Source organism: Myotis myotis, unplaced genomic scaffold (genome assembly GCF_014108235.1).
Source record: "Myotis myotis isolate mMyoMyo1 unplaced genomic scaffold, mMyoMyo1.p scaffold_m19_p_8, whole genome shotgun sequence".
Classification (NCBI taxonomy): Eukaryota; Metazoa; Chordata; class Mammalia; order Chiroptera; family Vespertilionidae; genus Myotis; species Myotis myotis.
The window spans coordinates 32063907-32088470 of record NW_023416390.1 but is presented as its reverse complement, the minus strand read 5'-3'; the positions used below and the strand labels follow the sequence as shown (position 1 = coordinate 32088470).

Here is a 24564-nt window from a genome sequence, read left to right as displayed (position 1 = left end):
AGGAACTCAATAATCATTAAATGAATAAATTAGTTCACACACTCTGATTTAATCCCAATAATTATGTAAAACATTACCAGCTCCATTTATTATGATACTACTGAATATCTGTGAGCTTAGATTACTCGTGATCTTCTGACTCCAAACCCTGTACTTTTTAAACTGTTCTTCATTACCTCTCTGAATTCACTAGGAAAAGTACTGAATCAAATAAGGATGGGAGCAGAGGTCCTGACAAATCCCCCAAAGATAGTACCTACCCAATAGTCGACAACAGACTGGGGAACCTTTTTTCTGTAAAGGGCCATTTGGATATTTATAACATCATTCGCGGGCCATACAAAATTATCAACTTAAAAACTAGCCTGCTATATTTGGCCAAACATTTGATTAACTCACCCCTAATGCCTTGGCAGGGCCAGACCAAATGATTTCATGGGCACTGGACATTGCCCAACCCTGGTCTACAATATGAGTAAAGCCATTCAGCTAGCAATAAGTTATCTATCCAGTCTGTTCCAAATTTCTTCATGCTACACTCATTTAATGGCTTCTTATTTATATTCCTAATGCGATAATGAGAAACTTAAATAACTGATGTTAAAATGAGTTTTGATATGGAAACAGTGATGCAAAAATGGTATTGTAATTACTTTTTGTTTTAAAAAAAACAATCTGTAAATCAGTCTGTGAATGATATTTGCCTATCTACCATATATTTTTGAGAAATGTTTACTACTGTCAGAATCATGCCCTGGAGAACTTGCCTGGTACTTCTAGGAATTTGGAATTTGGATAGTAATTTTCATAACTGTAATGTTACTATGAATTGGAACTTGTCTCTGATATTAATAATACCTACTGGTAGTTTTTAAGGCAGTACCTTTAATCAGTCAGAAAGCCCATCTTAACATTATAGAGCTTTAATATAAACTGATTCACTCACCATAAACAATGAAATTCTGTTCTCTTACTATGTTTGTCTTAATTCAGTGGATACCTTAAATATACAATTATTTTGACTGCTCTCATTTCAAAACAAGAAAAAAAGACTACACATCAAAAAGACCAAATAAGTGACTAAAGAACATTCATAATTTTAGCCTTTGCTCTCTTATACGAAAGCCAACATTCTAGCATTTTCTCTCTTTCTTTGCACCTTTGAGATGCTAGAATTTAATAGACTGATTTCCTCACTTGAAATTTCAGTTCACAACATACCCTTAATAAAAAATATATGCCTTCCAGAGAACACACAGACCTAAAAGGTAAAATCAAATAAATCCTAATGATTGTATGCCACAGCATGGTTCCATATAACAGAGCTCGTAAGTGACCATGAAATTCCAATGCAACAATGCTACAACCCCATCTACTGGAGAGGTGCAGGTAACTGAGTCCATTTTTAATAAATGTATCCTATTTCGGAACCTTGTTAAAAACCCGTATCATGGCCCAGCCAGTGTGGCTCAGTGGTTGAGCATCAACCTATGAACCAGTAGGTCACAGTTTGATTCCCAGTCAAGGCACATGCCCAGGTTGTAGGCTTGATCCCCAGTGGGGGTCGTGCAGGAGGCAGCTGATCAAGGATTCTCTCTTATCATCATCTTACAATGTTTCTATTTCTCTCTCCCTCTCTCCTCCTCTCTAAAATCAATCAATAAAAATAATAATAGTAAAATAAAATAATAAATAAAAACTAGTATCATGGAAATCCAGACAAAAATACTTCAAAACAGTAAGAAAGCCTTACCTACATCTTTTCGTCCTGGTTTTTCAAAACGCCTATCACCCCTAGAAAAGACAAGTTTCAAACAAGATTTGAGAATAATATACAGATTTTCCATCCACAACACACACTTTCCTATGTTTCTTTAATAACATTTTTTTTCTCTTTCAAATTATAAAACAAATAAATGGCTATTGCCTAATATTTGGAAACTACAGAAAAGCAAGTATGAAAATAAAAATATCCATCATCTCACATATAATAGCTTCTGACACAGAAATGTTATTTTTTAATTAGACATATTTTTAAATTAGGTATATGCTTAAATACATGCTGCACAGTTTTTAGATATGTTTAACAATGTGTTTTCCCACATCATGAAATATTTTCAAAATCAACCTAACTTTAGTGGTTATAAAGAATTGTGTTGATACACCATTATATTAGAAACCATGCTGGTATTGCTGTTTGACTTGTTTCCAGTTATTTCATATTATAAATATCATCACAGTGGACATCTATGCACATACATCTTTCTCACAAACAATATAGAGAAGATGCTTTGATTAACTGCAACAAACGAGAAAATGTCAATGCTTCCCACTGAACGCTCATCAAATAGCAAATCTAACTATTAAATATCTAAGCAGATAAATAACCTATTTATCTAAAATGCTCCTTTTAAATAAAGATCATTTAAATTTTTTTTACATATAGCTTGACATTCAATAATTAACAGCACTTTTAAAAAATGAAAACTGCCGAAACCGGTTTGGCTCAGTGGATAGAGCGTCGGCCTGCGGACTGAAGGGTCCCAGGTTCTATTCCAGTCAAGGGCATGTACCTGGGTTGCAGGCACATCCCCAGTGGGAGATGTGCAGGAGGCGGCTGATCGATGTTTCTCTCTCATCGATGTTTCTAACTCTATCTTTCTCCCTTCCTCTCTGTAAAAAATCAATAAAATATATTTTAAATAAATAAATAAATAAATAAATAAATAAATAAATAAATAAATAAATAAATAAATAAAAAATGAAAACTTATGCCCTGGCAGGTAGCTCGGTTGGAGCACTGTCCCATACACTAAAAGGTTTTAGGTTCAATACCCAGTCAGGGCACATACCTAGGCTGTGTTTACAGGAGGCAACAGATCAATGTTTTTCTCTCTCTCTCTCTCTCTCTCTCTCTCTCTCTCTCTCAAATCAATGGACATATCCTCAGTTGAGAATTAAAAAAAAAAAAAGAAAACTTGTAACTGTATAAAGTGGCTTCTCCTCTACAAAAAGCATAACATAAGTTTTTTACACCAAGTAACCTTTATACCAAGATGTGGAACCTTTAGTTACCTTTCCTCCCAGCTCTGCGACCTATGCATTTCCCTGCTACCTCCTCGACCAAACACACCCTCTACTTCATCAAAGCTTCTTTGGTAAAAACCACATTCACCTCTGCCTCTGCCTGAAAATAAGAAAATAGAAAAAAATGATAATCAAATGTCAACATTTGGCACGTGTTTAACACCAAAGATTAATCTTTGAAGTTCTGTCTCTATACAAAACAGAATGTCTACATTTAAATATTTAGCGAGGCCCAATGGATCTTTACCTGTGAGACCAACGATGGCACTGAAGTAGCTAGACCACAGGAGGTTGAAAGAAACAAGTTAGTAAACTGGTGTAAGTGTCCCAGTCCCAGTCCTGAACAAAAAACAGTGTCAATATTAAGCTCTTTAATAAAAAGTCCAATAGTGAAATTCTAAGGTGATTACTAAACAATTACTACAAGTTAAAACTTGTATTATTTTCAACAAAAATGGAAGATTTGGAGAGTTTACAAAGACAGCAGATAAAGTACAAAAGCCAAGTACAAATATAAAAATAATTTAACTCCAGAGGAAGAATAATTTAATAGGGTCAACTTTAAACCATCAATTTTATGAACTAACTCCTTAAAGGACATTCCACAAAAACCAAAGGCACTTTCCTCTTTGCTCAAACCTTGAAGAAAAGTATCACAAAGAATTTCAAAGCACAGAGCTAATAAGAATGTGTGCATGTAGGGATTTAGGAGCTCTAGTGGTTTAAGTGTAAACTGGCCTTTACTAAAGGCAATTGGTTAGATCTACAAAAATTTGACTCAACAATTCTAACTTAGAATTTATCCTAATAGAAATAATCTCACAAATATGCAAATGCATACATATAAAAAATGTTCACTGTAATTAAAAAACACAATATATAATCAATAAGGACTGGCTAAATAAATTCTCACAAAATGCAGGAGAACACTATGAAGCCACAAAAGATAAAGTACTACCACTTAAAAAAAATCTACATTATTGCCCTAGACCAGTGGTTGGCAAACTCATTAGTCAACAGAGCCAAATATCAACAGTACAAAGATTGAAATTTCTTTTGAGAGCCAAATTTTTAAACTTAAACTATATAGGTAGGTACACTGTTATTAACTTAATCAGGGTACTCCTAATGCTTAGGAAGAGCCACGCTCAAGGGGCAAAAGAGCCGCATGTGGCTCGCGAGCCGCAGCTTGCCGACCACGGCCCTAGCCGGTTTGGCTCAGCGGATAGAGTGCTGGCCTGTGGATTGAAGGATCCCAGGTTCGATTACGGTCAAGGGCACATGCCTGGGTTGTGGGCTAGATCCCCAGTAGGGGTGTGCAGGAGGCAGCTGATCAATGATTCTATCTCATCATTGATGTTTCTATCTCTCTCCCCTTCTCTCTGAAATCAATAAAAATATATATATATATATATTTTTTTAAACTACATTATTCTGTTGAAAGACAAAAGCATGCCAAAGAACAATGCACATAAAAGTGATTCCAGCCCTAGCCGGTTTGGCTCAGTGGATATAGTGTCGGCCTGCAGACTGAGGGGTCCTGGGTTCGATTCCAGTCAAGGGCATGTACCTTGGTTGTGGGCACAGGGGGTGTGTAGGAGGCAGCTGATGGATGTTTCTCTCTCATCGATGTTTCTAACTTTCTATCCCCCTCCCTTCCTCTCTGTAAAAAAATCAATAAAATATATTTTTAAAAAATAAATTAATAAAAATAATAAAAATAAAAAGAATGAGCTCAGCCCTAGCTGGTAAAAAAAAAAAAAAAAAAGTGATTCCACTTATATAAATGATACTAGAGGCCCGGTGCACAAAAATTTGTGCACTCGGGGGGGGAGGGGGGTCCCTCAGCCCGGCCTGTGCCCTCTCGCAGTCTGGGATCCCTCGGGAGATGCCGGGAGCCGGTCCATCCTTGCTGTTTCAAAGGATCTGGCATAGATGGCATACTGTTCTTAATATGTTTTCTCACCTTCTTGGCACTATGTGTTTTAACCAAGGTCTCTGAGAAAGGTTGTTTCCCCAGGTAGGGATTTTCCCCTGAAGTTAGGGAGGGAATAAAACCTCTTAACTAGTGCCAGGTGGGTAATTAATCACTTTAACTACGAACAATCATGCTTAAGCTACATAATCTTTACTCCCTGGAATGGAGATAAGAAACGCCCTAACCTTTGTAATAGAGATTGATAGGATTGAATCAACTGGTATAAATACAGTTGTAATAAGACAGCAAGACAGAACTTAGAATACGGAACCAAGAGAGACAGAACCTAGGCACAGAACCTACACAGAACGTTCTCTAGAGACAGAAGAACTTCGCTGGAGAGAACATGGCAAAAGATCCTGGACAGAAACTGGCCTCAGAACCTAGAGACAGAACCTAGCAAGAGAACATGGACACAGAACCTAGCTGGAGATCCAGACCAGAACTTGGCTGGAGATCCTGGCTGGAGATCCTGGCTAGGCTGCTGATCAACTGAACACTGTCTCCATGTCCTTCCTTCTTCGCCAACTCCGTCTACACCTTTGGGGACCCCTGGACCCGCTGGGGTTGGACCCCAGCAGGGAGATAACGACCTGCTGGCTTAGGCCTGCTCCCGGGTGGCAGAGGGCAGGCCCAATCCCTAGGTGCAGCCCCTGGTCGGGCTCAGAGCAGGGCCGATTGGGGAGTTGGGGTGCCACCCCCTGTCATGCACAGAGCAGGGCGATCAGGAGGTTGTGATGCCACCCTCAGTCACGCTCAGGGTAGGGCCGATTGGGGGGTTGGGGCACCGCCCCCTGTCACTCACAGAGCAGGGCCCATCAGGGGGGTTGGGGCTCTATACCCTGTCACGCACAGAGCAGGGCCCATCAGGGGGTTGGGGCGCCGCCACTCTCACACTCAGGGCAGGGCCGATGGGGAGGTTATGGCTCTACCCCGTCACACACAGAGCAGGGCATGGGGGCGGGGGGGGGCGGGGCGGGAGGCGGGGGGGGCACCGCACCCTGTCACACACAGAGCAGGGCCGATCAGGGGGTTGGGGCGCCACACCCTGTCACACACAGAGCTGCAGGGCCATCAGGGGGTTGGGGAGCTCCCCCCTATCAGGCACAGAGCAGGGCTGATCAGGGGGTTGGGGCGCCTTCCCCTGTCACGAACAGAGCAGGGCGGATAGGGAGGTTGTGGCCCCGCCCCCTGTCACACACAGAGCCACAGAGCCATCAGGGGGTTTGGGCGCTGCCCCCTGTCACGCTGATCCCGGTGCCAGGAGGCCTCGCGGCTCCGCTGATCCCGGTGCTGGGAGGCACATTACCCTTTTACTATATAGGGTAGAGGCCTGGTGCACAGGTGGGTGCTGGCTGGTTTGCCCTGAAGGGTGTCTTGGATCAGGGTAGGGTCCCCACTGGGATGCCTGGCCTGCCTGGGTGAGGGGATGATGGCTGTTTGCAGCTGGTCACACATCCTTCAGGGTGGGGGTCCCCACTGGGGTGCCTGGCCAGCCTGGGTGAGGGGATGATGGCTGTTTGCAGCTGGTCACACACCCTTCAGGGTGGGGGTCCCCACTGGGGTGCCTGGCCAGCCTGGGTGAGGGGCTGAGGGCTGTTTTCATGCTGGGGGTGACTGAAGCTCCCAACCGCTCCTTTTTTTCTTTTTTTTTCTTTTTTATTCTGGGCCAGCTTTAGCTTTGAGGCTTGGCTCCAGCTCTTAGGCCTCCGCAGCTAAAAGTAGGCTTCTGGCCTTTGCTTACAATGTTGCGATCCTGCTGGCTGAAGCCCGGCGGACTAAAGCAGGTTTCTGGGGTTTTGTTTAGCTTCTATATTTGTTACATAGTTGCTTAGAGTTGCAGCTCAGAGGCCTGCAGCGGCAGGCGGGGAACGTTGGAGTCCTCCATCACTGAAGCAAGCAAGCCTCATGTTAGTTTCAAGCTGCCTGGCTGCCAGCCACCATCTTGGCTGGCAGTTAATTTGCATATTGCCCTGATTAGCCAATGGGAAGGGTAGCGGTCGTACGCTAATTACCATGTTTCTCTTTTATTAGATAGGATAGCTGCATAGTTTGGGTCAGGAAAGTTATATAAACAATTGCTGGGTTTAGAGGCAAAAGACAGTATGAATTGTGAGCTTTATACTTTCTATACAGCGTGAGGATTCCCCAACTAATATGCACCATACATTTCCAACACACAGGCTTGAAAATTGAAGGAGGGTGGGGGGTCTAGGGATGTATTTATACCTAGACAAAATCTAAGCCATCATCCCTAGCTCAACTTCTCCAACAAGGTAAAACCACCCAAAGAAAAGTGATGTTGAATCTTGAATAAAAGCATGGATGCATTCCAGGGCTAAATACAACTGAGTTAAATAATTATTTCAAATATCCATGCAGTATTTCTACATCTTGGTTATAATTTCTCAAGAATTGATTCAGAATACAGTTGTACTTTAACATCTTACTATGAAATACAAAAATAATGGACAGGATTGTATGTGGGTAATCTTAGCAACAATGTGTACCTTCTTAAGAGTCCAAGTATCCATGTCTTCATTTGTAAAACATAGGTGAGGACTAGGGCTGAACTGTAATTATCTCACACTTAGTTGTGTCAACTTTAAGTCAACTGAAAGTCAACTCCCAATTTCAGTAACTCTCTCCTTAGGAAATGTATACATTTTATTTAAGGTCATCCTAAACAGTCTAATACAAACTGTTATGCAATACTGGGATGATCCCTACAATAATGTTGAGGTTGAAAGAAAAACAGTATCCTGTCCTTTTAGAGAACGATTTTCTCTGGAAAGCCATTAAGTATGTGTCATCTTGAAAAAATGTTTTATAAACATACCAGTACGAATAGGAAAAATAGCCTCCAGGTTGCCCAAAAAACAAGCAAACCACAGATAAAAGATTTTCTGCCAGTTATGATTAGGGTGAGCACTAGGCCTCCTTATGAGACTAAAGCTTTATAAGTGGGCACATAAAAATAATCGGTTCTAGAGCTTCCCAGCTTGTAGAATGTAGAAATAACCTTCAAAGTGCACAAAGTCCATAATCATTCATAAGTGTACTTCCCAGATAAGGAGCAAGTAAATATAACATGAATCTTTCATAAAGCTCAATTTAAAGGACTCACCTATTACCTGAGATTTCACACTATTCTTTTGGGGGATTAAAATATATTTCCTTTTAATGAAGACGGTGGCTGACAGTTGTGTGAATCTGCTTTTTTATTAAACATCTTAACCAGATAAAATAGAAAGATGACAATTATGTTGTTTTCCCCTCCACTTATTTGTGTAAATTTTACTAGTTTGTGATCTTTAGAAGTTGGGAGATCAGTCAATTTTCAAATCAACATTCCCTCAAGTTGGAAAGAGGCAGGATTATCATCTAATATTAGCTCTGCCCATGCAAATGAATGAATAAATAAATAAATAAATAAATAAGGAAGAAAGCCAAAATAATCATTATTTAACCAACAAGTTAAAATTAAGTAATGAGTGAAGATGATAAAACCATATCGATTAAAAAGAATCACAACTCGAACAATGGTGTTAGAAGTATTTTTCACAAAGTCAGTTCATTCATTTGACTAAGTTTCAAGCCATTCTTTCACACTGATGTTAAGTCACAGCGTTCATCACAGTATCTATCTTTTGTGCATGCCCTGTTTAAATTGTGAATATAAGACTTCTATTCTGTGTGATAACCCTACACTTCAAAGAAACCAGAAAGCAGGGAGAAATTTATCAATCCCTCATTTGTTCCTCGATATGGAATTTTGTTTAAGCCTATTTAGAGAGACTGGCTGGTATTTGCAGCACACACAGTTGATAGTCACTTGAGGCACATAAAACAGCTGGCTTGTGGGCCACACTTTTTGATTAATAAGATCTCTCTATGTCTTGCCCTGAAAAGCACTGGAGACAAAGCTGAGTACATGCAACCACTCCTTGCTGCCAGCCCACTGCAGAGAAATAAAGGAAACACCCAATAGCAGATTGGGGCTGTCTCCAAAACACTATCGCACCACCAAGATAGATGCACACATCTCAAGTCGAATTCTAGATCAATGGAACCTAAATACACTTGGAAATCTCGATGGTGTGTGTGGAGCTTTTGAAGCACACACATACCTTAATCTCATCATCCAAGTAGTCTCTCACAGAGGTATTTCTTGTAAGTTTTACAGATGATTCTAACAACTCCCCAGGTTAAAAACCACCGTTCTAGACATTGACAAATAATTCAGAAGAAAAAAACATGTACAACAAATATAACTCAGTAATAGTAACAAGCCTACAAGTTGAGTTTTCATTAACCTTTACATTATTCATAAAGGTTACAAATTCGTAAAGGTTACCTACATTCCATATTTTGAATGGACTACTAAAAGAAACCTCTTCACAGGAATGCACAATTAAATACGGTCTCTATAAAGACTGAGTATAAATTACTCTATTCATAAGACACAACTTTAAGAAAAAAGAATTTAGCCCTAGCTGGTTTGGTTCAGTGGACAGAGCATCAGCCTTCGGACTGAAGGTTCCCAGGCTCGATTCCAGTCAAGGGCACATGCCTGGGTTGCGGGCTCGATCCCCATTAGGGGGCATGCATGAGGCAGCTGATCGATGACTCTCTCTCATGATTGATGTTTCTCTCTCTCCCTCTCTGAAATCAATAAAAATATATTTTTAAAAAGAAAGAAAAAATAATTTAGATGCTCCACACTCATAATCACAACAATCTGGGTGGTACAATATGCAGACACAATGGCCTCTGCCGTTGCAGATACCCAATTCTTGCATTTCTAAAGCACCTCTTAAATAAAATGACAAGGGATATTTAGACTACTACTATGATTTAGCCAATTTAGAGGTAAGTGCTCAAGTAAATATTTATATTATAAACATCAAGAATGCCCTTAAATAGCAGAAAATCAACAAACCCAAAACAGAGAGCAGATATCAAAAAAACAAGTAATATTGAAATAGGAATTGTTCTAAGACAAGACACAAATCTGTAAAATGTAGGTTAAATGACTGCTACATAACTATTTTTTATTCTACCCCCTAAAACAGCCCTAATTTTGATGAGACAACTTTTACTAAAGTCTCTCTGGGGCTGGGACACCCTTGACACGTGGCCTTATATAGAAACCCTGCGTCACAGAAGCCTGCAGGGACTTTGGTGCTGCTCCAGCAGCCAAGGCACTTCATGGAACTCTGGCTCTCCAAGTGCAAAACTCCCTGGGGACAAAGATTTGCAAAAGTTAACTAGGACCATTTAGAATGCTTCACACTCAAATCTCTAAGCTAGAATTAACCTCATCTGTTCCACATCAGGGATTGTGAAGCAGATACATCAAGACATGTCTCAGGCCCGGCTGATGTGGCTCAGTGGTTGAGTGTCAACCTTTGAACCAGGAGATCACGGTTCGATTCCCAATTGGGGCACATGCACAGATTGCAGGTCAATCCTCAGTAGGGAGTGTATAGGAGGCAGCCGATCAATGATTCTCTCTCATTATTGATGTTTCTATCTCTCTCACCCTCTCCCTTCCTCTCTGAAATCAATAAAAAATACATTTTAAAAAATGGTTCAGGAAGCAAATGTTCAGGATATTTAGTATACAGTTAATGTCAAAGAGCAGTTTTTTTAAAAAATCAAGTATTAAAATATTTTAAAAGTGATTTCCTATCCTCCACCTCCTCCTCCATTATTACTTTTTCAGATAAAAGCTCACCTCGCCCTCTTGAAGAACTTCGACCTCTAGGAGCCCCCACCACTGTTCCTCCTCCTCGTCCTGTCAATCGCAGGACAGCGGCACTATTTACAGACATGGAAAAGTTTCTCTGCCAAAAAAAAAAATTAAAAAGAAAGAAAAAAATGGATAAAACAGATAAAACTACATGGTGCTTCTCCCCGTCTCCCGTTGCATCTATAAAATGCATATAATTATTAATAACAATGGGAAACCCTAACTACACAACATACTAAGATGATCCAAATCCTGATTTTAGCTAAAAATTTCAAATAAACATTTCAGATCAACAAACATTGACAACCAAAGCCTTACACTATGCTAGATTCTGTGAAGAAATATTAAACTCTAAATCTGTATATATCCAAAGCAGGCATGGTAAATATGCATCATTACAGAGAAAATTTGGTAAGAGATCTGATTTGAAAGGGTCCTTCAATTAGTGAAAAGCAGAAATGAGAGGGAGTCACAAAAAGGTCTGAGTCAAGAATAGTGTGATAAAGAGCAAAATGAATGATTATTTTTGCCTCATTCTGCTCACCAAAGTGAATCAGCAACTCCAAGTAGTAGTTAATAGAATGACATGAATCGGAAGTAGATGGGGACGGGCCAAAAAGAATTTACTTAAGACCAACTACCTTAACGGAGAAAGGGAGGAAATGCTTGAAAAAAATAAACAAAACCCCAATCAGTCTTCACCTACACTTGCACCCCACAGCCAATCTGGAATAGGGTCCAGTACATTAAGACAGTAATGGGTGGGCATCCTTCACAAATAAGAGAAAGACAGGAGGCCTGGGAATCAAAAATATGTTTATAGGACTGAGGAAAAGGTGAAGCAAGAGTATAAAAACCTTGAAAAAATGGTCTATAAAATACAGCAGTTATAAGCAGATTTTCAAGTACATGGGAAGTCGGCACCCTTATCATCTACATTGTTCAAGAATCAACTTTAATTTAATTTGAAGGAGATTTCACAACAGTTTTAAGCACAGAAAATGCTGGAATATATCTCTACATGAATACTTCCTATATACTTAGAACCTAACAGACATTTGTGCACAAGTACAGACATGTGGTGCACTGAGGAAAATACAACTTGGGCATGGCTATTGCCAAGGACACTCCTGGAGAAGGGCAAGAAGTGAGACTTAAGAAAAGGGTTGAAATGTGGGGTGTTTTTTTTCCCAACTAATATTTTTCACCCAAATTGTTTTCCACTGTGAAGTTCTAATTTGTTATTTTGATTCAAACTCAACTATGTGATAGCTATACCTCTTTTAAAGAAATTGACATGTAGCTGGTGGAAAACTTCTACTTTCATTACTGAATTTCTTATTTTAATATATGGGTCACTTTCTCACTACCTGTCTTTCATTATTGAATTTCTTATTTTAATAGATGGGTCACTTTCTCATTACTTGTCTCTTTCAGGTAAATTTTATAAACTTATTAATGTAATTAAATTTTTTTCTTTTCATTTGAGAGATATATAATCTATAATCATGTAATTTCAAAACTGAAGATTTAAGATGTAACCAATAACTAAAAATTACAGTAAGACACCCAACCCAACTGTATTTTTTTAAAAAGCTGGTTGAAACAATGCATTAGCTTATCTTTCACCACAGAGTAACCAGTGAAATTATTGAATAGTGCCTCTGAGATCACAATTAAGCTATACTATGAAGTCTCAAAATCTAAATTAATATATTCTAATACTGGAAAAACAGAAATCAGGGCTAACTGCATTATGTATGCTGGGATTCCATGCAGCTGAACCCCTTACTATCACATGTATAAAACTCAAATGCACCCATCCATAGGATGTGGGGGAAACTCTCATATGCTTACACACATCCTCACACATTGCCCCCGAAAGTGCAAAATGGTATAATCTCTGCAAGGCAATTTCTCAAAGTATATTTAAATGTCCATAACCTTTGACACAATTGCTCTTTTTACATTTGTGAAACATTATATAAGCAGAAAGATCTTTAACTGCAGCACTGTATTTTTGTAAAAGCAAAATATAGAAACCAGCTTAGTATCAACCAATAAACCTAATGAAAAATCATGGTCATCTATATATGGAATTCTATGCAGTTGTTTTAAAAAATGAGACAACTTTATTAGGTTGGATCATATGAAATTGCTAAAATTCAGCCATTTCTGATCCATAAAACTGCAATTTCATATGGTCAACTTAGTTTATGAAGATATAAAGCACAGTTGTACTTGGGAGCATGGAGAGGCCAGATTGCCTGAACCTGAATTTTGATTCCTTTACTCAGCTTCACTGTACCTCACTTTCCTCATCTATATAATGTGAATAGGAATGATATTTTTATCTACTTCCTGGGTTGTTGCAAACACTTAAACGCATTAAACTGCAAGTGCTTAGAACATTATCTGACACTTACTAAATGCTAAATAAATATTTGCCATTATCTCCTAAAAAGACGCTTAGGTGAAATAGGTCAAGTGTAGAACTGTGTGCAGAACATTTATGTGTATGTGTGTTTAAAGGAATTGATATACAGCTGATCCTTGAACAACATGGTGTGAATTGCACAGGTTCATTTATAGGTGGATTATTTCCAATAAATGTAATAAATGTATTTTCTCTTTCTTATGATTTAACATTTTTTCTCTAGCTCACTTTATTGTGAGATACAGTATATAATACATACATATACAAAATATGTGTTGATCAGCTACTTATGTTATCGATAAGGATTCTATTCATAGTTAAGTGTTTGAAGAGTTAAAAGTTATATGTGGATTTTTGACTTGCAGAGGAGGTAAGTACTCCTAACTCCCACATTGTTCAAGGGTCAACTGTATGAACAGTTGTAGATGTACGTGTTGTTCCTGGAAGGTAACAAGAAAATAGAAACAGTGGTTATGCCTGAGGAAGAATAATTGGCAGAGTTTAGGTGACTCACAGACTTGCTTTCCACTACACATGCTTTAAAAAAAATTTTATGTATGTATTATCTATTCAAAAACACATACATGAAATAATTAATTATTCAAAAACACATAAATAAGGCCCTGGCCTGGTAGCTCAGTTGGTTAGAGCATCATCCCAATACATCAAGGTTGAGGGTTCAATCCTGGGTCAGGGCACATATAAGAATTAACCAACAGTGCTCGCTTCGGCAGCACATATACTAAGAATTAACCAACAAATGCATAAATAAGTGGAACAACAAATCAACCTCTCTCTCTTTCTCTCTCCCCCCATTACTCCCTCTCTCTAAAATCACTAAATAAAAAATTTTAAACACACACACACACACACACACACACACACACACACACACACGGCCCTAACCAGTTTGGCTCAGTGGATAGGGCGTCGGCCTACAGACTGAAAGGTACTGGGCACATGCTGGTCAAGGGCACGTGCCTGGGTCGTGGGCTCAATCCCCAGTAGGGAGCGTGCAGGAGGCAGCCAATCAATGATTCTCATCACTAATGTTTCTATCTCTCTCTCTCCCTCCCTTCCTCTCTGAAATCAATAAAAAACATATAGATTTAAACACACACACACACACACACACACACACACACACACACACACACACGAAGTAATTTTCTTTGATGGCAAATAAATAAAATACACCAATCTGGTAACAGGTACCTAAATTTTAGGTGTAAAGTGCAGAGTCATGCTTCTCAAACTGAAATATATATTTAAGGACAATGCCCAAAAAACAACTAGAAGATCATTTTTGAGCATCAATTTTGTTCTAAAAAAAAGTTTTTCCCTAGTTATATTTTATAGGTACATACATGCACACACACAGGGAGAGGGAGAGGGAGAGAAGGAAGCAGAAAGGGAGGAAACAAAATTAACTTTCATTTTAAAGATAAAATACTTATTTCAGATAACTGCAGCAAACTTAAAGAGAGGCAGCATAGGGATAATAAGTAAAAAAGTATGCAAAACTCTAGTCTGCAAAGATCTAAATAATTCCTGATCTGAAATCAATAAAAAAAAATAAATGAAAATGAAGGCTTGCTCCTTTAGTCATTCTAGAACAAGTTTCGATGTGTAAGCATACTGCCTACCTAACTTTGTTTTTCAAATTGTTAACCGCTCCTAATAGTATCTGTTAAATAATCTTCTTTAATTTTCCAAATGATTTGTGTAGCCACTTACTAAATACTATTTTCTTACAAATGTTAGGGATGTTTCTAAATTACTCAATTACTCATTCTGTTGATTAAGTCTATCATGTTTCGGTTACCAATAGCAAGTGCTCCTCCCTTGAGAGGTGTCAATTTTACATCGTTTTATTTAAGACCACATTTTCCACTTTACAATACAGAACTTATAAAGTGCAGTTATTTCCTTTCCCTGTGCACATATTCCATGTTCAAGTATCAAGAATATCCAGTTACTTACTCTACAGCAGCTCAACTTTTAGAACTGCCATAGAATTTGCTACAAATTTGTGTAGAATAATGCTAAATCTATGCTCAAGGTTGGCTTAATCAACCTCTTCCATGGTGGGCCCAGGAGGCACCACCACAGGGATGCCACCAGGCATTCCTCCTGCACGATGGTACAGCTTGCTAATGATAGGGTTGCAGTCGTTCGTTTTCCAGCACTTTCTGCTGATGTTCACATTCTTCCTTCTGTGCAGTTTGGTTACTGAGCCAGTCAATTTCCTTATACTTGTGAAGAATCTTCTGTTTGTCCTCATCATTGATCTTGCCTTGAAGTTTTTCATCTTCAATGGTTGAACCACGTTGAAAGCATAAGATTCAAGTGAATTCTTGGAAGACACTTAGTCCTGCTGCTTCTAATCTTCAGCTTTATCCTTCTCAGCTTCCTGGACCTGCACTCAATGTCTTCCTTGTTCAAATGACCCTTGTTGTTAGTGAAGGTAATCTGTTCTCTTTTCCTGTATGCTAAGCCATATCAGAGACATTGTGGATGCCACTGGCATCAATATCAAAAGTAACTTCAATCTAAGAAGCACCACGCGGTACAGGGGCTATTCCTGTGAGTTCAAACTTGCCAAGCACATTATCCTTGGTCATGGCACGTTCACGTTCCTAAACCTGAATGAGCACAGCAGGCTGGTTGTCAGAGTAGATCATGAAGGTCTGTGTCTATTTGGGAGAAATGGTAGTATTGTACTTGATGAGAACAGCTATGACTCCATCAGCCATTTTAATGCCAAGGGAAAGAGAAATGACATCAATAACAGCAAATATTGAACATTTTTTAATGTCTCCAGATAGGACAGCTGCACCATAAGCAACAGCCTCATCAGGGATCAGCTCTTATTCAATTCTTTTCCATTGAAGACATCCAGTAGGAGTTTCTGAATCTTAGAGATGTGGTTAGGACTACACCATCAGGACTCCACCATGGATCTGGGACTTGTCAAGCTTGGCATCCCAAAGGGCTTTCTCTACAGGGGCCAGGATACCACAAAAAAGGTCAGTATTCAATTCTTCAAATGGGGCACCAATGACACAAGTATAGAAGTCAATTCCTTCATTGAGCAAATCAATCAATCTCAATATTGGCCTGGATGCTGGAAGAGTACACTAAGCATGTTTACAAGCAATACGAAAGCGACAAGATAGCCCTCTTCTTCTTACTGATGTCCTTCTTATGCTTGCTTGAACTCTGTAATAAAATGGTTGACCATCAGGTTGTCTTCTCCACCTCAGTAAGCATCCCCAACTGCTGACTTGACCTCAAAAATTCCATCATGAACTGTAAGAAGTGACACATCAAAAGTGCCACCTCTCAAGTCAAATATTAGCCCATTTTTTCAGTTCTAGCCTTTTTGTCTAAGATGTAAGCAATAGCAGCAGCAGTTGGCTCATTGGTAACACAAAAACACACTGAGACCAGCAACAGTTCCAGCATCCTTAGTAGCCTAACACTGAATCACTGAAGTAAGCTGGTACCATAACAATAACATTTTAGAAGCAGCCTTCCCAAGGTAGACAGGCTTCTGTCATTTCCTTCATTTTTGTCAAAACCATAGATGATGCCTCTTCTGGATAGAAACTTTTCATCTCTCCGTTGTATTCTACTTGGACATTGGGCATTCACCGCCATGAAAGGCCAATCCTTCATATCAAATTAGATGTGGTTCTCAACCTTCCTAATGCCGTGACCCTTTAATACAGTTCCTCATATTGTGGTGACCCCAACCATAAAATTATTTTTGTTGCTACTTCTTAACTGTAATTTTGCTACTGTTATGAATCATAACGTAAATATCTGATATGCAGGATGTATTTTCATTGTTACAAATTGAACATAATTAAAGCATAGTGATTAATCACAAAAACAATGTGTAATTATATATGTGTTTTCTGATGGTCTTAGGCGACCCCTGTGAAAGGGTCGTTCGACCCCCAAAGAGGTCACGACCCACAGGTTGAGAACCGCTGGATTAGATAATAGCATCATGAAAACTATGTCCAATCAAGTGTTTGGCATCAAACCATGTTGGTAGAGTCACTGCAATTTGACTCTGCAGCAGCACCAATAAACCATTCAGTATCAATAAAGGCGACATAACTTGGTGTGGTTCCGTTTTCCTGATCACTGCCAATTATTTTCACTTTTTCGCGCTTGAAGACACCCACATAAGAGTTGGGGGTACCAAGATCAATGCCAATTGCAGGTGCCTTAGACAATGTTGCTTGAGTATACATATGGCTTGGGAAGACCAGGATCCAGAAAGCTGCCCACTTTCAATAAGCCTCCCTATGTTAAAATTAGCTTCTGTATTTAAAAAAAGAATCATAAATGAAATTTAAAACTTAGAAAACAGGTTAGGATTAGCTCATATAAACAGTATAAATCAACAAGAAAAAAATTAATATCCAAAAGAAAAATTGGCAAAGAACAAAAAACTAAGAAATATAAATACAAACATTTGAATAATTCTGCAACGGGGGGGAAAAATATTAACTAAAGTAATAGAAGAACGTTTTTCCCAAATATACAGAAAATTTTTGCAATAAAAATACTCAGGGTTGGTAATACAGAAAAATGCTTAGTGTACACCATCACTTGTACAAAAGGGGGTGGGGAGGGTATGTAATATTTACTTGGAAAAATACACAAGAAACTGCTAACACTGGCTGCCTTTGGGAAAGGAAAACTCATGACTGAAGAACAAAATGGGAGAGATTTTCCATTATTTACTACTAGAGGCCCAGTGCACGAAATTCGTGCATGGGAGGGGGGGTCCCTCAGCCCGGCCTGCACCCTCTCCAATCCAGGACCCCTCAGGGGATGTCCGACTGCCTCTCGCAATCCGGGACTGCTGGCTCCTAACCGCTCGCCTGCCTGCCTGCCTGATCACCCCTAACCACCTCTGCCTTCCTGCCTGATCACCCCTAACTGCTCCCCTGCTGGCCTGATCACCCCTAACCGCCTCTGCCTCGCCCCACACCCAGCTGCAGGCACCCAGGACCCAGGCCAGCTTCGCCCGGGTTGGCCACAGCCACAGGGAACCACAGGGCGGGGAGCTTGTCCCTCTCCCGGGCTGCAGCCTGGCTGGTCCCCATTCCTGTCTCCCCAGTGTTGAGTGTCTAAGCCGTTATGGTGTGACGGCATGATGACCATTTGCATATTAGCTCTTTATTATATAGGGTACTTTAAATTTTTATTTTTAAATCATGTGAATTATTTATTTTAAAAAATAATTGAAGAAAAAAACTGAACATGAGCCCTGGCCAGGTGGCTCAGTTACTTGGAGCATCATCCTGTGCACTGAAAGGTTGCAGGTTAGATTCCAGGTCAGGATACATACCTAGGTTTTGGTTTCCATCCCTGGTCAGAGCATATACATGAGGCAACCAATCTCTCTCCCCCCACTCCACCATTTATCTCTCTTTAAAAATCAACAAAAACATATCTTTGGGTAAGGATTTTTAAAAAAATACTCATCATGGCAAAAAAGTAATGGTAAAATGTTACAGTTTTGGCAGCAGGGAAACAAAAACACTACTGTCCTTATACAAAGCTTCTTAAAAGCAATTTAGCCGTATGGAGCAATTGGGTTTTCTTTCTGGACTTTCAATTCTATTCCACCGACCTGTATGTCTATCCTTATGTTACAGTTTGTACTACTGTGGCTTTATGAGAAGGTTTGAAATCAGGAAGTATGGAACCCTCCCACTTTGTTCTTTTTCAAAACTGTTTTTTACTGTTTCAGGTCCCTTGCAATTCCATATGAATTTTAGAATCAGCTTTTCAATTTCAACCCAAAAACCCAATGGAATTTTGATGGGGATTGCAAAAGATAAACTATTAAATCTTCCAAGGTTTAATGAATACTGGTGCCTTCCCATTTACTTAGGTCTTCTTTAATTTCTTTCAAATGTTTTATAGTTTTTAGTATAAAAGTCTTATACCTCCTTAGTTAAATCTAAGTATTTTATTGGTTTTGATGCTATTATAACTGGAATTGTTTTCTTAATTGCCTTTGCAAATTGTCCATTGCTTGTATGTATAAGAATACAACTGATTCTTGTGTGTTGATCCTGTACTCTACAACAGTACTAAATTCATTTATTAATGCTAATAGTTTTCTTGTGGTTTCTTTAGGATTTTCTATATCTGGGATCATGTCATCTACAAATAGATATAGTTTTACTTCTTACCTTCCAATATGAAGGTCTTTTATTTCTTCTTCTCACCTAACTGCTCTGGCTAGAATTTCCAAGATAATGTTGGACAGCAGTAGTGAAAGTGGGCATCCATGTCTTGTTTCCAATCTTTCGGTCTTTCACTGAATAAGTGCAGTCATATACCACATAACAACATTTCAGTCAAAAATAGAATATTCTTATGGTAGTCCCATCAGATGTTAGAGCTGAAAAATCCCTATCGCCTAGGTGATGTCCTAGCTGTTGTAATGCTGTAGTGTAAAGCATTACTCATGTGTTTATGGTGATGCTGGTGTCAACAAACCTACTGTGCTGCCGGCCATATAAAAGTATACCACATACAATTATGGACAGTACAAAATACTTGATAATAATAAATGACTATGGTACTGGTTTATGTATTTTTACTGTAACGTTTCTATGTTTAGATATAAAACACCATTGTGTTACAATTGCTTGCAGTATTTAGTACAGTAAAATGCTGTACAGGTTTGTGTAACCTATGAGCAATAGGCTAGACCCCGTCGGCAAACCATGGCTCGTGAGCCACATGCGGCTCTTTGGCCCCTTGAGTATGGCTCTTCCACAAAATACCATGTGCGGGCGCGCACATACAGTGCAACTGAAACTTCCTGGCCCATGCACAGAAGTCGGTATTTTGTGGAAGAGCCACACTCAAGGGGCCAAAGAGTCGCATGTGGCTCGCGAGCCGCAGTTTGCCAACCACTGGGCTAGACCTAGATCACTGAGTGTTTCATCATGAAAGGGTGTTGAATTTTGTCATATGTTTTTCTGCATCAATTACAATGATCAAATGGGTTTTTCTCCTTCATTCTATTAATGTGATGCTTTACGTTGATATTCTTATGTTGCACCACCCTTCCACTCGAGGGATAAATCCTACTTGGTCATAGTATAACCCTTGAAATATGCTGTTGGATCCTGACTGTTGGTATATTTTGACAACTAAAGATATACAAAGAACACAGATGGCAATAAAACAAATTAAATGTTAACAATTATCTCTACATTGCAAGTTTATAGATGAGATTTTCTTCTTTATAACTTTCAGCATTTTTTGTAATTAATTTGAGTACCTTTTATAATAAAGTATTTTATTGGTTTTAATGAATATATAAAGAAATCATAAAATCAGTAAGAAAAACAATCTAATGTTCTTTGGGCAAAGGACACAGACAAATAAAAAATGATAATGGCCCATAAGCATATGAAAAGATGCTCAACCTCACTAATAATTAGTGAAATACAAATTAAAGACAACTATCACAGCCATCATTTAGGCCAAAATTTAAAAACCAACAACCGAGGGGTTGCATAAAAATGACCTCTTGCCTTGACTGGTGTTTCTAAGTAGTTAGAGCATTGGCCCAAGCACCAAAGAGTCTCAGGTTCGATTCCCAGTCAAGGGCATGTACTTGGATTGAAGGTTCGATCCCCAGCCCCAGTCAGAGCGTGTACAGGAGGCAATCAATAGGTATGTCTCTCTCTCTCTCTCTCTCTCTCTCTCAATCTCTTTTTCTCTCTCTCTTTCTCTAGCTCTCCTCCCTACCTCCTCCCTCCTACTCTCTCTTAAAAAAAAAAAAAAAAAGAAACACTGGGAAAAATATCCTCAGGTGAGGATTAACAAAAAAATAAAATACAATAAATAAGACCTCACCTTCACTGCTGGTGGGAGTGCAAATTGGCTTAAATCCCTATAGAAAGTAATGTGGTAACACCCAGTAACATTTTAAAAAATGTGAACAACCAAAGCCCAAAGATTTCATTTTTGTAACACATTATAAGAATTTTTACAGCAACATAATTTATAATAGCAAATACTCAAAACAACCTAAATACTCAACCAGAGATTTTAAAAACTGGATTTTCTTGCAGACAGAATACTATGCAGCAGAGATGAATGAACTAAAGCTATGTGTATTAACATAAATTTAAAGTCATTATTGAATGAAAATCAAGTTGAAGACCCTTGCTGGTTTTGCTCAATGGTTAAAGCATCCAGGATTCGAGTCCTGGTCAAGGGCACATACCTTGGTTACAAGTTCCCCAGCTCCAGTACGGGGCGAATCCGGGACGCAACCAATCGATATGTGACTCTCATGTCGCTGTTTCTCTGTCTCTCTCTCTCTGCCCCCCTCCTCCCTCTCTTCCACTCTATCCAGAAATCAAAAGAAAAAAACATCCTTGGGTGAGGATTTAAAAAAAAAACAAGCTGAAAAATAAACACTACAGTATCCTATCTTCAAAATAAAATTTATAACCCTATAAAATATAACATTTAAAGACTATGGATATACAAATATGTAATGAGAAGATTAAAACATGAATGAGAAAAGTAACTCAATTCATAGTAATCTCTGTGAAGGAAGGGGTATACCCCAGACATCTCAACTACATGAGAAATTGTATTTCTTAAAACAAAGACACAAATATGTCATAATTTTAAGATTTGGTATATCTGAATTTTAATACATTGGTGTTTGTAATATTATGCTCTATACTTACCTATTTGAAATACTTCATAATAAAATATTTTGAAGAAAAATAAAAACCAAAATACAGGGTGGGGCAAAAGTAGGTTTACAGTTGTTCCTATGGGAAATAATACAATAATAAATATTACAAGAATAAACTGTGTTTTATGTACTCATAATTGTAAACCTACTTTTGCCCCACCCTGTAGAGCCAAATGTCAATTTTTTTTACAAGGAACTTTTCAGCAATCACTCAAGACAGGACCCTTTCTTTCCTGTGTAATCTTTACAGTAATAAATACCATTTGGTCAATGAAAATATCTGCCGATGACCCTATGGTAAATACTGGGTTTCAAAAATAAACACAAAACTAATCTGAGTTAGAAGAAACCATGAACAAAACAAAAATTGCTTATGAATCCTAGCCAGTTTGGTTCAGTGAATAGAGCATCAGCCCAAGAACTGAAGGGCTTGGGTTCGATTCCTGTCAGGGGTGCGTGCCTAGGTTGCAGGCTTGATCCCCAGCCGCAGTTGGAGCAACTGCGGCAGGCAACAGACGTATTTCTCGCACATCAATGTTTCTCTCTCTTTTCCCTCCTCCTCCCTTCCACTCTCTCTAAAAGAAAAAAAAAAATCAATGGAAAAAATATCCTTGGGTGAGGATTAACACACAGATACACACACACACATACACACACAAGTTTTTTTTAATTGCTTATGAAGTATGGTGCTGGAAATAACTAAAGATGAACATCACACCTTTCTTAGAATTTAACACAGTTGGAATAGAGTTCTTTTAATAAGCTTTTCTTTTTTAATAGAGTGACTTCCTCATATACAATATGGCAAACGTGTAGGCAAGCATGTCAAACTTGTGGCCGGCAGGCTCCATGCCACAAGGGGCCCTCCGTCCGCAAGTTTGACATGCTTGGTGTAGAAGAAACATTCAGGGTTGTCACAAAAGTAATTATAAAAATATTCTGGAATTAGAGAGTGGTGATGGTTATACATCTCTGTGAAAATGCCAAAACCATTGAATGGTATACTTTAAAGGGTAAATTTTATGGCATCTGAATTATGCCTCAATAAAGCTGTGTTTTTTTAAAGTAATGATTCTTCATTAAACTGGCATTCCAACATTCCAACAAAGCTCTTATTTATCCGTTTTACTACAATCACCATAGTCCTTGAAACAGTGGTTCACAACCTTCCTAATGCCGCGACACTTTAATACAGTTCCTCATGTTGTGGTGACCCCCAACCATAAAATTATTTTTGTTGCTACTTCATAACTGTAATTTTGCTACTGTTATGAATCGTAATGTAAATATCTGATATGCAGGATGTATTTTCAGGGGTCGCAACCCACAGGTTGAGAACCGCTGCATCAGAAACTCTTTTATTTATCTTTGGACTATAATAGGACAACACCAAATCTGTTATTCTACAGCCTGAAAATCAAATTTTCTCACAATATCATTTAAAATGTTGCTAGAAGGCCTGTGTGGCTCAGTGGCTGAGCGTCGACCTAAGAACCAGGAAGTCACGTTTGGATTCCCAGTCAGGGCACATGCCCAGGTTGCAGGCTCAAACCCCGGTGGGGAGGCATGCAGGAAGCAGCCAACACATGTTTCTCTCTATCAATGTTTCTATCGCTCTCTCCCTCTCCCTTCATCTCTCTCTAAAATCAACAAAAACTTTTTTTGTTTTTAATGATGGCGACAGTAGAGTATTTTTAAGCACATTTTAAGCTAAAAATCTACATTTTTCTGTAATGGTAGAATTTACTTGTGAAAATTCAGGTTGCCAATTACTTCTCAAAAGCTGTATTTTTCTGAAAAGCAAGACCTCCCCCCAAAAAATTTTTTCTCTACTCGAATAAATTCTAAAGGATGGTTCCCAATGTCCTTAAGGATCTAGAAACCTTTCCTTATCTCTACATAATACTCACCAATTTCAGATCTAAGCAGAATCTAGTCAAGTAAGACAAGCATCCACATGCCAAGAAAACATAAAAAGGAAGCAGGCCTGTGGGGACGAAGTATACTCCATAGAGTCTAAGTAGTAACCACCTATTTTTATGCCTCACTGGAAAGAAACAAGGGTTTGACTTGAGGCTCAAAGCTAGGCACAAACCTGTTCTTCTTCTGTAAAGGGTACAAGAGCCAACGGTGGCAGAGGCTCCTCCTGTAGGATAGGCAGAAATTCTTTATCCAGAAGGTCTGAAGGTATCTGTTTGACCAAACACATGACCATGAGATTAATGCTATCCCTCCAAGTCAAGAAGATAAAACAAGAAAGAACTCTACTGTTTTTATCTGTTGGTAATTATTATAAACTAGAGGCCCGGTGCACAAATTCATGCACCAGTGAGGTCCCTCGGCCTGACCTGCGGGATCAGGCCAAAACTGGCTCTCCAATATCCCCCAGGGGGTCACGGATTGCAAGAGGGCACAGGCCAGGCTGAGGGAGCTCACTGGTACATAATCAAGGCCGGGGAGAGACTCGGGAGGTTGGCTAGCCGGGGAGGGACCGCGGGAGGGCTCCAGGGCATGTCCGGCCCGTCTTGCTCAGTCCC

At 39.0% G+C, this 24564-nt stretch overlaps 1 protein-coding gene and 1 pseudogene across 18 annotated transcripts in view; both read right to left on the bottom strand.

Annotated features, from left to right (window-relative positions):
• Positions 1–24564, bottom strand: part of GIGYF2 (GRB10 interacting GYF protein 2) — a 134961-nt gene that overhangs the window by 77100 nt on the left and 33297 nt on the right. For 13 of the 18 annotated variants that reach the window (XR_004969477.1, XM_036320210.1, XM_036320213.1 and 10 more), the window contains 4 exons: positions 24123–24218; positions 10806–10914; positions 3076–3187; positions 1754–1794 (listed from right to left, as the gene is read on the bottom strand). Coding sequence is in view for 17 of the 18 variants with exons in the window: in XM_036320210.1 (XP_036176103.1) it covers positions 1754–1794; positions 3076–3187; positions 10806–10914; positions 24123–24218 (358 nt within the window). In the remaining variant the exon portion in view is untranslated. Of the gene's footprint in view, positions 1–1753; positions 1795–3075; positions 3188–3334; positions 3364–9195; positions 9604–10805; positions 10915–19484; positions 19509–21541; positions 21666–24122; positions 24219–24564 lie in introns of those variants that run through there. The other 5 variants (XM_036320217.1, XM_036320216.1, XM_036320219.1 and 2 more) reach the window with 5 other exon arrangements.
• Positions 15113–16999, bottom strand: LOC118661798 (annotated as a pseudogene).